General features: G+C 37.9%; 1 protein-coding gene across 1 annotated transcript; it reads left to right on the forward strand.

Moving 5' to 3' along the window:
* The first annotated feature begins 3,426 nt into the window (after positions 1 to 3,426).
* LOC148183437 (nuclear factor interleukin-3-regulated protein-like) lies at positions 3,427 to 14,730 on the forward strand. Its single transcript, XM_088061476.1, has 2 exons — positions 3,427 to 3,446; positions 13,289 to 14,730. The coding sequence occupies exon 2, from the start codon at positions 13,486 to 13,488 to the stop codon at positions 14,728 to 14,730; it is 1,245 nt and encodes a 414-aa protein (XP_087917602.1). The 5' UTR covers positions 3,427 to 3,446; positions 13,289 to 13,485.
* The last annotated feature ends 725 nt before the right edge of the window (positions 14,731 to 15,455 follow it).

The following is a 15,455-nucleotide window of genomic DNA, read 5'->3' on the forward strand; positions in this document are numbered from 1 at the left end:
AAACTGCTTGGGTAATAGAATTAATATCCACTCAGCAACATCAAACCAGAGCTGCAATATATCAGAATAGGTTGGCTTTAGACTATTTGTTAGCTGAAGAAGGAGGTGTTTGTGGGAAATTTAATACATCAGATTGTTGTTTAAAAATAGATGACAACGGGGATGCCGTTCTGGATATAGTCAATGATATCAGAAAAACAGCACATGTACCAATTCAAAAATGGGACCCAATGCTAAAAAGCAGTTGGTGGGATAATCTATTGGGAATAGAGTGGTGGAAAAAGCTAGGCTTCTTCCTTTTGTGTGCTACAGCTGGCTTGATATTTCTTCCTTGTTTAATCCCCTGTTTTATTTGGCTAATAACCAGTGTAATTCAGAGTATGCAGGTGATAACAATGCCTATAGATCCAAAATTGACTACATCTAGAGCGGCACAAAAAATTATGGTGTTAAAGAAACAAAACAACATAGAAGATCCTTTTGAAGAAGCAAGATTAATTTGGGAAAAAAATGAGCGAATAATGAAGGCTAGAAGACAAGAAACATTGATCAAGCCAAATGATTCATGAAGAGTGAGGATATTGTTATAAATGCATATCATATTGGCTTTTCGCAAATATTATAATGAATGTTATATGTATAAGATTAGAAAATTTAGCTGTATTAATATAGTTTCCTTTATTTCTGTTATTGATGAAACTTAGAAATAGTGGTATAATACATATATGTTAAGCTATGGCATAATATTAAAACAAAAACTACTTTTGTTTGTATAACCCAAAGACTGAAAAATATAGCTAGAGACCCCCCCTGCATTTGTAAACTATCTTATCCAGATTCTTAAAAACGAGATTCACTTAATAAATTATAAAAAGAATTTAATATAAATAAAAGACAATTAGGAGACATAAGAAATAAAGCAAAGGGTTAAAACGGCCGGGTGCCCTGGCGCCTTGCCAGGAACACACCTGGTATCTTAGGGATACCCCTTTTATCCCATCCTTGCTGTGAGGGGTTAATGCATATTCAAGCATGTCCCCTCCCTGGTTCCGCCTTCTTGGATCATGCTCTTGCACAGTCTCATTTTCTGCTGGTCAGCATAATTTTTTTGCTGGTCATCATTATTCTTGCTGGTCAGCATTATTTTGGAGTCTGGTTTCCTTTTTTCTGCAGATGGTCAGTTGTTGATAAGGGTCTGGGCCCCTCATCCTTCTACTGAGGGCAGCTGAGCTTATCTTTCCCCCCTGCCCACGTCCTGGTACGGCTTTTTGATAACAGTTTGCTCTCCATTTCCTGCTGCTGATAATAGCCTGTTTTCCACAGCTTGATCCTCCCATTGTCTTGCCTTGTCTGGATGAAACATATCCTTACCATTCAGAATTCCTATCTAAGCCTATAACTTGCTAAGAGAGAAAAGAATATAGTGAAAGCAAATAATATATATTTATCAGAATAATTGTGAAAAGCCAATATTTACAACATGAATTCACAACAAGATGAAGACAGCAGTGACCAGAGTTCTGGGGGAGGAATTTATTGCATTTCTGTTATCAGGGAATATAAATCTCGATGGCGACAAGAAGATTGATCTATTGGAAAGGAGGCAAGAGAAAACTAAACAGAAGAACATCAAAAATCCTAAGAAGAATGTATGAATATGTATGAGAATTTATGGATATGTAGTAGGGTTCTGTTTTTAAGGGACAATCCTTTGTTAGTTGTTGGAGTCAGAGGCACAGAGAGTGTGCCCTTATCTCTGATACCTGGCTCTGACATCCAAGAAAGCACTGAATTTCATATAACATCCTGAAAACAACTGTTAAGGTTAAATAGAAAAGCTAGGAATGTAAATGTGTAAATTAGAAAGTTTTCTTATGTCACTGGGTGAAAAAATTAAAGTTTGGAATTTAAAGTAGTTTAGAGAGCAGAAGACAAGATGGAGGATTTAGGGTGTTGTCTCTTGTCCTTCTTTCTTCTTCATCTTTTTCTTCTAGAGGTTTTTGGGTAATAGTAGGTGATTGGATAGAGAATACCGCAGTGCGGTACACAGGTGTTGGGTCATTGGGTTATTAAGAAAAATAATTTACTTGGCATCTGTTAATTGGGTAAATGGACATATAAAAGACCTTGAAGAAGATCTTTGTTAGCCATTTTGCGCCTTTCTATCTTAGTGCACATAGCTCCTTGTGCCTTCTATACATGTAATGCTGATAAGAAAAGAATAAACAACCAAGCCTGAACGAGAAAAAACTGCCTCTCACTCATCAACTTCAGTTCAAGGGGAAAAAGAACCTAACCGAAGTCCATAACTGGACAGTTAGTAGGTGTGCTCTCTTGGCTGAATGCAGAGACACCTGGCCGTATCTGTATACTTTATTTTTATCTCCTAATTGTCTTTTTATTAAACTTTTAAATTCTATAAGAAAAATATGTGAACCTCGTTTTTCACATCTTTTTGCTTGCAAGTCAAAGATTAATTAATTAGAGGATTACCCGTATGCCATGGCTAGATGGCAGAGATGTACCTTAGAAACAGAGTTTTTCAGTCTCGTGTAATTACTTTGAAATGGTTCTTCTGTCACATCAGATTTTTATTTTTACATTCTGGTCAGATACAACAGAATTATATCACATACCAAGTAAACTGTAAAGCTGTGAGAGATACAGCTCAATTAATTTTCCCTATAAAACTGTCAGCACTGAAACTTTTGCATTAATCTTCCTTGGAATAAGGGCAAAAGCCCTCTCCACGAACCTACGCACACAGCCGCGCACCAGCTCACTGTGGCCCTCACTGAGCCTTTCGCGGCCGTGGAAGCCCACCAAACACGCCCCACCGCTCCCGCAAAACGTTGGAAAGAACACCCCTTTCCACACTGCCCCAGCTTGCTATGGGTAATTACATAAATGCCAGCCCCACCTCCCCTCTGCGCGCTGCCTTCCGCTTGGAGAGTTATACAATACCTAGTACGTAGACCTACGGTACAACATACAGCCCCAACAGCGCAAGGGGCGGGATGTCCGCTCCGGCCCCACCCCCCGGCAGCCTTCATTGGCCATCCCCCGAGAGTGCTCGGCACGGATTGGGTTTTTGTTGGTGTCCCTTGTAGCTGACTGACAGGCCAGCTGGTCGGCCGTAAGAATGCCTGCATGCCTCCATCCGTAGTTCTGACCTACTAACATACATCTTTTCGTGTTGTCACATGCTCCCTCACTCCAGCTTACTCTGCTCCCGGACAAGCGGGACGTTGTTACTTACCTGTCCTTACCCGCTTCACCTCGACCAGATGCTCCTCTTACCGCACGGCACTGAAGGTAGGAATGAAGGCTCAGAGTGGCGTCATGGGAGGAAGCCTGGGGGGAGGCGGGGCGTGCGTGCATGGGTGGGTGTGGAGCTGTTAACGTTTTGCTGGCGTATCAGTGTCGGAGCTCGGCACGCCTAAAAGGTAGCAGGCGCTACGTGTGCGTGAGTATGAAAGGCCATAGTAATTTCGGTACAGAGTTAAGGTCATTAGTTACAACCCTTTTGTGCGTTAACGAGAAAAATCAGAATTTTGTGCCGATGCCAGAGGCTGCCGGAGAAATCCCACTTTCACACGGTATCGAAGGATATTGTTTGTGGGCAAACTGAATTAATGTTAGCAGTCTGCCCCACAGTTCCCGTGTTTTGCTAGACTGTGTTTGCTTTAAGCCTTTTTCGTCACTTTTGTCGCTGTTTTTCAGACTCTAAGGGACCAATCACATAATATCTCCTGGAAATGTTGCATTATATTACCACAGAATTTGCTGGCAGTCAGGCTTGGAATAGGGACCTAATTATGCAATTTTATCATCTTGCTACAAAGAAACTGGGACAATCCCACTTAAAAATGTAACTAACAGATTTTGTTAAGTACATTTAATAAGGAAAGTAGACAACTAGGTAAGTGGGGAGGTAACTCATGCTTGCTGACTATGTGTTGTGTACCTTAAAATGAAATTTGTGTTAATCTATATTTAGCCCTATCACATTTTAGCAACTGTTGCTTTATGTGCTATTCCTGGTCTTTTCTCCAGAGTTGTGCATATAGACGTTCAAGGCCGTTTGCTTGGATTTTTAACTCCATGCTTTTAAGAGCCTTTTTGATAAGGCTGCATTTTTAGGAATGCATTTTATCTAGACACTAAATCATGTATTTGGTACTGAATTTTACTTGTTACCATTTAAAAAGAGGGGAACATGTAATTTAAGAAAGGTATGAATTTAAGAAAATTACAATGGTGCTGAAGAAGCAAGATGGCCTGCCTGTGTCCTGACAGCTGCAGTGGACTCTTGTGAAGAAGTAAGGCCAGGCCCAGGGGGCAGGAGAATACCCTAGTCTCACGAAATCAGGTATTTTAGTGTGGCACACAACAAAAGCAGAAGTAGGTTAGTTATGATGTTCTTGGTAGCATTAATCTTCGGTTAGTTGGTACAGGATCACAACCGGAATGCGGGCGTTGTGGGTCACGGGGGAAGTATCACAGTACTGCCAATATGGGGTGTAAGAGGTTGTCCTGACCCTGCACCCCGGAGGTTCCCACTGCTCCGAAGACTTGCACAACACGGGGCGTGGAGGTTACTATGTCCTGCTGGGGATGGCGGCAGATTGGGACCTTTCGAACGTTTGTGCGGCAGCAGGCAAGGGCTGAGAGCATTGCTGTGACCCGCCGTTCTGGGCCTGGGGCAGGCACGGTGGCAGAGGCTTGAGAGGTCAGGAGGAGTGATAGTGCGGGTGTTCTCGCTATAAACAGAGCGAGCCGGGCGCCATGCACCATCGGTTACAGAGTGGGACTCCTCGCCGCCGCGACCCGCCCACCCATCACCCCCTGGTGGGGGCTTCGATTGGTCGCAGGGTGGGTAGCGGCAGGGCGGATGTCATGTCTGTCTGCCTCTTTTAGTTAAGGCGAATCAGAGAGAGCCCCGGGGGTTTCCTTGAGGGCACGCGTCCCCTCTCGGTACCCGCCCGGCTGCCCAGGGACACTTCCTCCCTGGGATTTTGGCCATGCCCCGCTGCCACAGGTTGGGTGCCACTGTAGGAAGAGTACGGCTCACATATAGGCAGTAGAAATCATACACACACCCCCATCTGAATATTTAGGATTTCTCCTTAAGTCACAATGAAAACTGGCCATTGCCCAATTCTGTTGTTGGCAAGTGATTTCGACATTTCAGTGGCAAAAGTTGTGGCTGGATGTCCCACATTCTCGGTTCATCTTGTATTCTGTCCTTGATAGAAGGCTACCTTGAAAGTTGCTGATGGTAACTTGTGCTCATTAAATATGAGGCAATTTGTGCACATGTGTGTGTGCATGCCTACAAAGATCTTTTAAGTAGACAAAACCAAAATTACCATGTTGACTAAACCCTCCAAAGTGAAAATTTGGTATCACAACCATGGTGTATGTTCAGTATAACTGTTGTAGGTAGTAACAGTAAAAACCATATATTTTTAAAAGATTATATTTTTTATAACATGCACAAACTTTTCTGCTACTTGATTGTTGGAGTCAAGTACAGTTTTGGCATAGTAAAGCTGTTTGGATTAACTGTGTTAAAAAAACATTTTTTTTTCCTTCTTTATAATTTGAATGATTGCACTCAGTTTCACTGTGTTCACTAGTATGTATGTAACCTACTTTGAGTCACCTTTGTTCTTTTCAGTAATTAATTCAGTCTAGAGCATAGTTTAAAATATTACTATAGGTATTAGTTTTACCATCCTTATTCAATTAAACTGTTCCTTAGATAAGAAATTAGAGTGAATTTTCATCCAAAAACCTGATTTAAACCAACCAAATCAAGGATTACCAATTGAAGATCCTTAATATTATTTGCACTACTAAGTATATCATTGAGTTCTCACATTGCAGATGTCTTTATTTAACTGTTGATATATTAAAAGTTTGTAAAATTATCTGCCTTCATTTTCCATTCTTATACATTTTTTAACTCATTCTTTAAAGGTCTCTTAACTAGCTTTTAATATATCCAGCTTCCTGAATTTGATTTCATGACTTCAAATTTCTTTTGGAATTTATTTATTTATTTATTTATTTATTTATTTTAAAGAACCCAATTTAAAAGGTGTCAAAAGGCTTACAGTTTTCCTATGAACAATAGGAACTTACATGACCTTTTCACAGCATATCTTATCCTAAGAAGGAATAGTATTTGCCATGTTTTGGCTGATACTTGTACAACGTGTGCATTCTATCTATTGCAATAAAAGGAATGCACAGTCTGGAAAAGATATCAGTACTCTTGGTTTTTTTCAATCCTTTATCTTTACATAATGTGCATAAATAAAAGAAACCTTTAACTCATTCTAAACTGACTTATTTTAGCAAATACTTGTGGAGACTGTTTATGAAATAGTTTCCTTTTCCAGACAGCAATCTTGCTGCTGTTATAACATCATGCAATAATGTATACAACTGAGTCTTATTATACCCTGTTAAGCAATGTATCTGACTCCTCAGCTTAATTGACTCGTCATGATTATTACAGTCAATTATAAGATACAAATCTGCTTAGGATGTGTAATAAGAAAAAATCACGCTACTTCCTGTGGCCCATTCTATGACAAAATGACAATTCATTTAAGTGTTAGTATTTTACAGTGTTTGATGAGGAGGAATTTCAAACAAGAGATTTATAACTGTCTAATACTGATGGTAATGACTGTCAAAAATAAGACTGTGTAAACAAGGACATATTTGGATGTGATTCAAAATGTATTAGAAGCAATGTTTCTGAAAACCTTTTGGTTTTAAAGGTATACCTGAAATGGATTAGTATTGGGACCTTGTTAAATATCCTGATTTCTTTTTTTCTAATTCATATCTTGAATTGATCCATGTCCAAGTTGGCATACTCTGAGACCAAATCTGGTCACAGATATTATATAAATCTATTTTCTGTTGGAAAGAAAGCTTCATAAAAACATTTTTCCCTTTTTTGTAAGTTGTCACATCTTAAGGTAGCTTTCAGTTCTGTCCTCAAAGTATTTGAATAATAAACCACTTTTTTTACATAGACATGGTTTCACAGCAGTTAGAAATATAGATGCCAGTCTTGTAAGACCTCCTTTTATGATTATAACCCAACACTTAGTCTCTCAATAAAGAAAATGATTCTTTGTGTGTGCCATAGATTTCCCTTCTGGAATATCTTGCAGGATTAGAGCTCTAAAGATTGATATTTCTCCATTTTGTTTGCAGTGAGTGGTAGAGATCAAGATTTTTTTACAGGCAATGTTTATTTTGTATACTTAAACTTATGAACTTACATTTTTATATAATAAGATGCAAGTTTAGAGCATCAGCTGGGATTTACTGACATAATTCTACTGCCTTTAAATGGAGTTATATAAATTTAGATCAGCTGAAAGTCTGGTCCATGCATGACATTAGTAAGACTACAGTTAAAGCATCTTATTAGGGGCATTGTCCAAATGCCTCTTAAACACTGACAGACCACCTCTCTAAGAAGCTTGTTCCAGTGTTTGACCACTCTCTCAGTAAAAAAAATGCTTCTTTCCAGTTTAATCCTCCTTGGGCTCAGCTTTGAGCCATTCCTGCACATCCTGTTGCTGGATACCAAGGAGAAAAAATCAGCACCTCCCTCTCCACTTTTACCCCTCAGAAAGTTGCAGAGAACAATGAGGTCACCCCACAGCCTCCTTTTCTCCAAACTAGACAAATTCTGAGCCTTCAGCCACTCTTCATAGGACATTCCTTCTAGCCCTTTTGCCAGCTTTGTTGCCCTCCTCTGGATGCATTTAAGTACATTCACATCTTTTTTTAATTGTGGGACCCAGAACTGCACACAGTACCCAAGGGGAGGCCACATCAATGTGAAGTATAGTGAGATAATCACCTCTTCTGAGTGTTTGATGCACCCCAGGATGTGGTTTTCCCTCTTGACTGTCAGGGCTCACTGCTGACCCTACTGGACTAGCCAATAACATTGTCTAGCTTCCAGTCAGCAGGGACCTCCCCAGACTACCAAGAGAGGAGTCCTGCCATAACATTTATTAACTCTTTCGGTACTCTGATGAATCCCATGAGGCACCATGGACTTATGAACATTCAACTGATGCATCTCATTCCTTACAATTTCAGTGTCCACAAGTGGCACATCATTGTTCCTGCACTCATGGTCCTCTGACTGAGGGGACTGGGCAGCCCAAGTTCTATCAATATTATTAAAGCTTGTGGCAAAAAATATTGAATTCTTCCACTTTTTCTTCATTCCTATTTGTTACATGACCATCTTCAACAAGTATCAGTCCAATGTTTTCTTTAGACCTGTTGTTATTAACATACATTAAAAAAAGCCTTTTTTGTTATCTAAAATAACACTGGTCAGTTTCAACTCTAGTTGTGGTTTGGCTTTTTGTGTTTTCTCCCTACATATATGAACCATGTCTCCGTGATCTTCCTGCGAAGCCTGACCTTACTTCCAGAGATCATACAATTTCTTTTTCTTCTTGAATTCTATGAGGAGTTCCTTGTTCAGCCAAGCTGGTCTTTTGCCCCACTTGCTTGACTTACAATATGCTGGAATTGCCTGTTCCTGTGCTTCTAAAAGGTACTTAAAAACTGACCAGCACTCATGGACCCCCTAAGACCTCGAAAGCAGATTCCCTGGGTACTCTGCTAAGTTTCTCTCTGAATAGCTTAAAGTTTGCTCTCTAGAAACCCAGGGTAGCAACTCTGCTGGCCATTTTTCTCATTACACCAAAAAATTTTGAACTCAGTTCTTTTGTGATTACTGTGGCCCTACCTACCATGATGTCTCCCATAAGTCCTTCTCTATTCACAAACAAGTCTAGGAGGGCATCTTTCCTCATTGGGTCAGTGATCATTTGTGTCAAGAAGATATCTTCCACATCCTTCAGGAATTATCCAGACTTGCTTGTCACCTCCTCAACAGGCTGTAGCCTTCTATCCCAGCATTCCAGTCATGGGACTCATTCCACCAAGTTTCACTAATACCAATGATATGGTGTCTCTGGGAGCTGAATAACACTTTAAGCTCATTCTGTTTGTTTCTTGTACTGAATATGTTGGTATACAAGCATTTCAGATATGCTCCTGAGCTCTCAGTGGTCCCTGGGGAGCAGTGTAAATGTTCCCACTAGCATTGCCACATTCAGGTAATGCTATGCCAATCCTTGGCTTACCTCCTGCAATTCTCTTGGTGTCCCCTTCCCCTATCAATTCTAGTGTAAAGCTCTCTCCATCAGCCCTGTCAGTTTATGCCCAAAGATGTGTTTTTCCTGTTTGGATCCTATTAGGCCTCAGCATACCATGTCTCTCAAAGGCTCTTCCATGTTTTAAAACCCCAAAGTTTTGGTGCAGGTACTGGTCCTGGAGCCAGGTATTGATATCCTGGGTTTGCCTGTTTCTTCCAAAGTCTTCCCCTGTTACTGGGAGGACTGAGGAAAATACTACCTGTGATCCAAAACTTTTTGTCATTCTTCCCAGGGCTCTGAAGTTTCTTTCAATTGACTTCAGACTTTTTGTTGTGACATCATTTGTACTCATATGAAAAAGTTAAATAATAAAAATATATTTGTCAGAATAATTAACATTTGATTTTGTATTTTTGTTTTGTGGCCCTTAATTAGGGGAAAACAATAAAATGAAATAATGCATTTCAGTATTTGAAGTTAGGAATGCTCTGATTTTATTTGCAGAACATTGTTACTGTTAAGTTACTGCTTAGTGCATTCTAGTTTTTCCTACTGTCAAGTGATGTGATATTTAAATAAAATGGCATGATATATATGTATTAATTAAAACTCAGAGAAGCACAGGGAATTTATATATTACCTTATATTAATATTTAAAGGTTTTCCTGGTTTTGGACAAATTGAACAGGTCTGACTTCTAAACAAGTTGAAGAAAATATAGGTTGAATTCGCACTTTTTAACCTTGACTGACCTTTCTGAAGAACAGCTATTTTTAACATGTGTTTAGATTTCTCCAAATAATAATTTTACTTTCACAATTTGTGTATTTTACCATTGGGGAAAAAAACCCTATACTTTCATTAGTTAATTTGTAGTTATTAGGATAAACAGTAACTTAACTACTTTTCTTTACAATGGAAGTATTTTCTACAAATTGCATATGACATCACCTTTTCTGGATACAACTTGGAGTTGGGTAATATGAAAGTGGAATAGTATTCCAAGTGCCATGATGAGCTTATTCTTTTTTTTTCATATATGATTTAAAAGTGTCCTAATAAATTAATTCTTCTTGATATTTGCTTTTCTTTCAATAAGACAAAGAAATTCAACATGTTATCAAAAATGCTTTATTTTATATGAAACATCATCATTAGTGTTCCACTGACCTAATTACATGTTGATCCTGGAACCATAAACACTTAAAATTCCTATTAAGTTGTAAGAAAAGGGAACCCTAATGCAGGAGCAGTAGTTCTGTATTTCTCCATGTTGCTGTAATGGATTCAGTAATAATTAGTGTTAACATTAGCACTGTAAATTTTGTTTCCTTCTTTGATCTTGGATAACCTATTATTGAGAGACCGCCAGCTATTCACCAGTCTTCACAGAAGTAATTGTGAACGCCATTTATTTCTACCTTTAGCACACCTTTTATAGGGTTTTACAGGGTCTGCAGGCAGAGCAAGCTACTATTGGCTAATACACACAGTTTACATTTTTTCTCCTACACACAAGGATATTGTTTTGCTTTACTCTCTCTTCTGCATGAAGGTTTCAAGGATTTTAGCCCTTGATATCATGACTTATTTCAAAGGCTGGTTTGTGCATACAGGCCTTTACTAATATATAAAATATATCAACAACCTATAATAGCATAACGTCTAGTTATTCAGTGTGTCCAGAAAGTTTGAACTTCGTTTGCTCCCCATTGCCTAGACTCTCTTGCCCACAAATCTAGGGATAATATTGCTATTCCATTAGAGTCAGCATCCACATTTTTCTTCAGCAGGAATAGAATTTCACTGATGGTGCTAGATATAAGGCAAGAAAGAGTATGTTGGATGATTTCAGTAGATGTGGATTTGGACTTTGGAGGCTACATCCTCAGTTAAAGAGGATTTCTTAATTATTATAGACTTGAAAGGTGCAGAATTTCATGGCATACTTTTTGTCTATGGAAAGCAGTAGTGGTAGAGTAGCTCTGAAATGTTTAAGCAGTGTTTAGTTATGCTGTGTATCCATCATCTAAAATTAAACTTAGTTTCCTTCATTATATGTGCATAATATTATTTCTGTATCTCATAAAAGTCTTGAGGTAGTTAGCAAATGTTTTTTAAATGCTTTGTATATAGAAAGTACAAAATATATTCCTCGGTTTTTCAAATTACAGAATACAAATTTATTTTTCATGTTTGGATATCTATGAGCAGGTTCTATATCAACCTTGGTATGTGGACAAATTTTAAAATACATAACCTTTGACAGAATGCTATCAATAACAATTAACAATACATATGTGGAACATAGAAGCAACAACTAGAAATATATGCATACATATCGATGTGAGATGTGAGCTTTTATTGTTTTTCAGCACTTTACTGCATAGTGGTTTGTTTTGTTTAATAAAAAAACAGTGTTAAATGCATGGTTCTTCTTTAAAATGAGAGATGAATTTGCTTTTTCTTTTAAGGACAGAGGTAAATTTTTATAGACACAGCCTGACAAAAGTAAAGTAAAGTTTATTTGAAAGTATCTGACTGCTTGAAATGGGATTTAATATAGTTTTGTAGAATTGCTATCAAAATGTTAGATCAGCAGAATTGAATTATTAAGTATCTCATTACAGAATATGTTTTGGAAAACTGAGATCGGAAATAATGTGTATTTTGATAAATTCAAATAATAATGTGCAGTTACTCTGAAGAAACACGTATGTATGTCTGGAGGCCTATTTGCATACTGTAAAGCAGAACTGACTTATTTAATTAAATTACAAAGAACAGAGGCAAGATTGAAGGTCTGGATCACAACTCTGACACTTTTCAAGTGCATTTCAATCTGAATACACAAGTCTCCAGGGTCAAATTCTAAATGTACAATTTTGACATGGATAAATTAAATTTTCCTGATTTCTGTATATGTAATTTCTTGCTTAAATAGTATGAATTCTATGGAAGTCTCATTAACATTTTTATCTGAGATTGTATCCTGCTTCTATTGAAGCCAATGGTAAAATTGCTGTGGGAGGAAGACTGAATCCATAATTCATAGGGTCAAGAGTTATTACGCTTACATTGGCACTCAGTGTTATTAACATCAAGCAACAACAACAAAACATCTTTAATAATGACTAGTGTAAGGTACTCTTAAATCTTGGGTTTATAATACTTTATGAGGAAGTGATAAAGCAATTGAAAAAATATTCATAAGGGGAAAGATTACAATTTGAAATATAGTCAGAGGAATCATTATAGTTCATTAATTTACATGTAAATACTGATGTTTTCCAGTGGAATTCTAAATTGCAAGTGAGCTGGAGACTATACAGATAAATACAAAGACAGTTCTTGTCCTGAAACAGTCTTATTTAAGAGAAAACATGTTGCTTCCATATTTGCCAGAATCATGTGTGCGCTTACTAGTTTCAAGTTATATGATTGATCAAAAAGGGATGTTAAAACTTGAAATATGTGTGTATACACACATGCACACAACACGCATTTTATATATAAATTTACAGGATACAAAAGCACTCGTTAAATGTTTAATAACTTTATGAATAGCAGTGTTATTTTAAGACAATAGAAAGCATTCTAGCTTCTCTATATCAGCTTGTTATTTTTAGTCTGTGGAGGACCCAACTATATAACATTGCCAAATCATGCACTGCAGCTGTATTCTGAAGAGATGTTTTAATTTGGAATGACAAGATACCTTCCAGTGCTGCTCATCAACACATATAGTGTTCAGCAGCGTTAAGTGCTAGGTTTAAGTTGGTCAATGATATTATGGAAAGTTATGTGACATTTTTCTCAGATCAAAATTCAAAGATAAAATTTCTTTTATTAATTTTCCTTGAATAATATTGTATTTGTTTTGTAAGCAAATCTGCTATCTAGGTATCATAAAGCTTAGAATATCAGTTGTTTCAGTGTCAAGCTTCCTTCATATTACAGCAAGTTTAATGAATCATATGCTAGTCTAAGCTTTTTATTGGAAGTTACTTTTGAATGCCAAACCCCAGAAATTCTTAAACAGTAATCAAATTCTCAATTTGTTCAAGGTTATTTAGAAGATTGTCATCACCTCTGCCAATAAAATTGAATCTAGACACTGTTGTTTGAGAATATGAAACAAAAGGAAGGATATGCGTGCATTTTTAAAGTACTGAAGTTGTGATATGAGAAGTACTGGAGAAATAGTTTGCTCTGCTGCTCATTGTAGATCTATTACAAATTGTTTCTGATACAGCTGAGAAAAATGCAGACCCTTAAAAAGGAACATGGACCTGTTGACACAAGTAACAATGGGGACAAAATCATGGTACTTAAATCTACTTTAGTAGAAGTGTCTGAAGAATTGTCTGCAAATGTAGAGATGCTACTCACTGAAGCTAGTGGAAAAAGCAAATCTTCAACTTGCCGGAGAAAGCGAGAATTCATTCCAAATGAAAAGAAAGATGCTATGTATTGGGAGAAAAGGCGGAAAAATAATGAAGCTGCTAAAAGATCTCGTGAAAAACGACGACTGAATGACCTTGTCTTAGAGAGGAAACTAATTGCACTGGGAGAAGAGAATGCCACTTTGAAGGCAGAGCTGCTTTCTTTGAAACTGAAGTTTGGTTTAATTACTTCTGCAGCCTATGCCCAAGAGATACAGAAACTTGGTAGTGCAACAGCTGCATATTTTCAAGATTATCGAAGTCCCAAATCAAATATTAACTCATTTGTGGATGAACATGAACCATCTATAGCTGGTAGAAGTTATATTTCTGTCATTAAACATTCTCCTCAAAGCTCTGTGTCTGATATGTCTGAAATATCATCACTAGAGCATACTCAATCAAGTTGTATGCGAAAAAACTGCAGAAGTCCTGAAAATAAGTTCCAGATTATAAAACAGGAGCCCATGGAATTAGAGAGAGAGACAAGAGATGGCAGAAGTTCACAGAAAGCATCCATATATCCACACTATATGGGAACTAACTTTAACATGTCCTCACATTCTCCTCTGTTCCAAGTCAATAGGTTCTCAAGTAATTCCCCCAGAACTTCAGAAACTGATGATAATGCAGTTAGAAAGTCATCTGATGGAGAAGATGAACAGCAGGTTCCTAAGGGTCCAATCCATTCCCCAGCTGAACATAAAAACATTTGTGCAACAGTTAAAGTTCCAGAAGTGAATTCTTCAGCTTTGCCTCACAAGCTTCGAATTAAAACCAAAGCCATGCAAGTTAAGGTGGAAGCAGTAGATAATGACTATAAAGCTGCACAGAAACTATCATCACCTATTGATATGTCATCAAAAAGACATGCTGAGCTTAAAAAACACACTGCACAAAATTTGGTGCATTCTTCTCTTACTCCTTTCTCAGTTCAAGTGATTAATATCCAAGACTGGTCTTTCAAACCAGAACTCTGGCATCAAAAGGAACTAAATGTAAGAATTCAGAGTGGTTGCAAAGCTGAAATAGGTGAAATAAGACAGTATCTTCAGTGTCTCTGAATCAAAGAAGCTGTATTTGAAGCAGAGCATGGCAAACATCTGCAGAGTTTGCTTTCCTTAAAAGAATTATAACTACACAACAAATCTCAGCATCAGACTGGTTAAGTTACTACTGAATAAAAGCTTATTGTTGTTTTTATATTAAAAAAAGTCATTTGCAGTAGATAAATTTGTTTTGTATTATGCTAACTTATCACTGGACTTGTGATGTCTTTTCACTGTAATGTTCATATAATGTCTGGTGTCTTTTTGTGCACAAATTATTATGGAGACTAGGCTGTGTTATGATCATTATGCCCTGTTGTCATGGTTTAGGAATAGTACTCTCTAATTTAGTGCTCCCACTGAGACTCTCCGAACCACAATTGTGCATGTTCACTCCTCTTTCCCGTCCTTCTCTTCCCTTGTGGCAGCTGGAGAGGGGAACTGGAGGTACAAAAGGTGAAGATCATGGTTTGAGATAATAACAATTTACTAGAAACAGCAATGAGATAAGAAAATGAACAGTAACAGTAACAATATTACTAACAGCGATTGCTCCCTCCCTTGGGACTGGCACCCCCCAAATTGCTCCCTCCAGTTTGGGACCAGAACCATCCAACCACTCCATCTGGCTTGGAACCGGTGTTAGACCACCGCTCCATTCACCATGCTTGCTTGACCAGAAGAATCCCCTTCTCCCCAGAAGAGAATCCCTTTCCCCCGCCCCTGGCAATAACTTGAGG

Source organism: Pseudopodoces humilis, chromosome 12 (genome assembly GCF_049639895.1).
Source record: "Pseudopodoces humilis isolate 2021_Gansu_Grassland_sample_001 chromosome 12, ASM4963989v1, whole genome shotgun sequence".
In the NCBI taxonomy this organism is placed as follows: Eukaryota; Metazoa; Chordata; class Aves; order Passeriformes; family Paridae; genus Pseudopodoces; species Pseudopodoces humilis.

Bases quoted from the DNA above. Each gene is read 5' to 3' on its own strand.
- LOC148183437 (XM_088061476.1), top strand. From the start codon at position 13,486: ATGCAGACCCTTAAAAAGGAACATGGACCTGTTGACACAAGTAACAAT.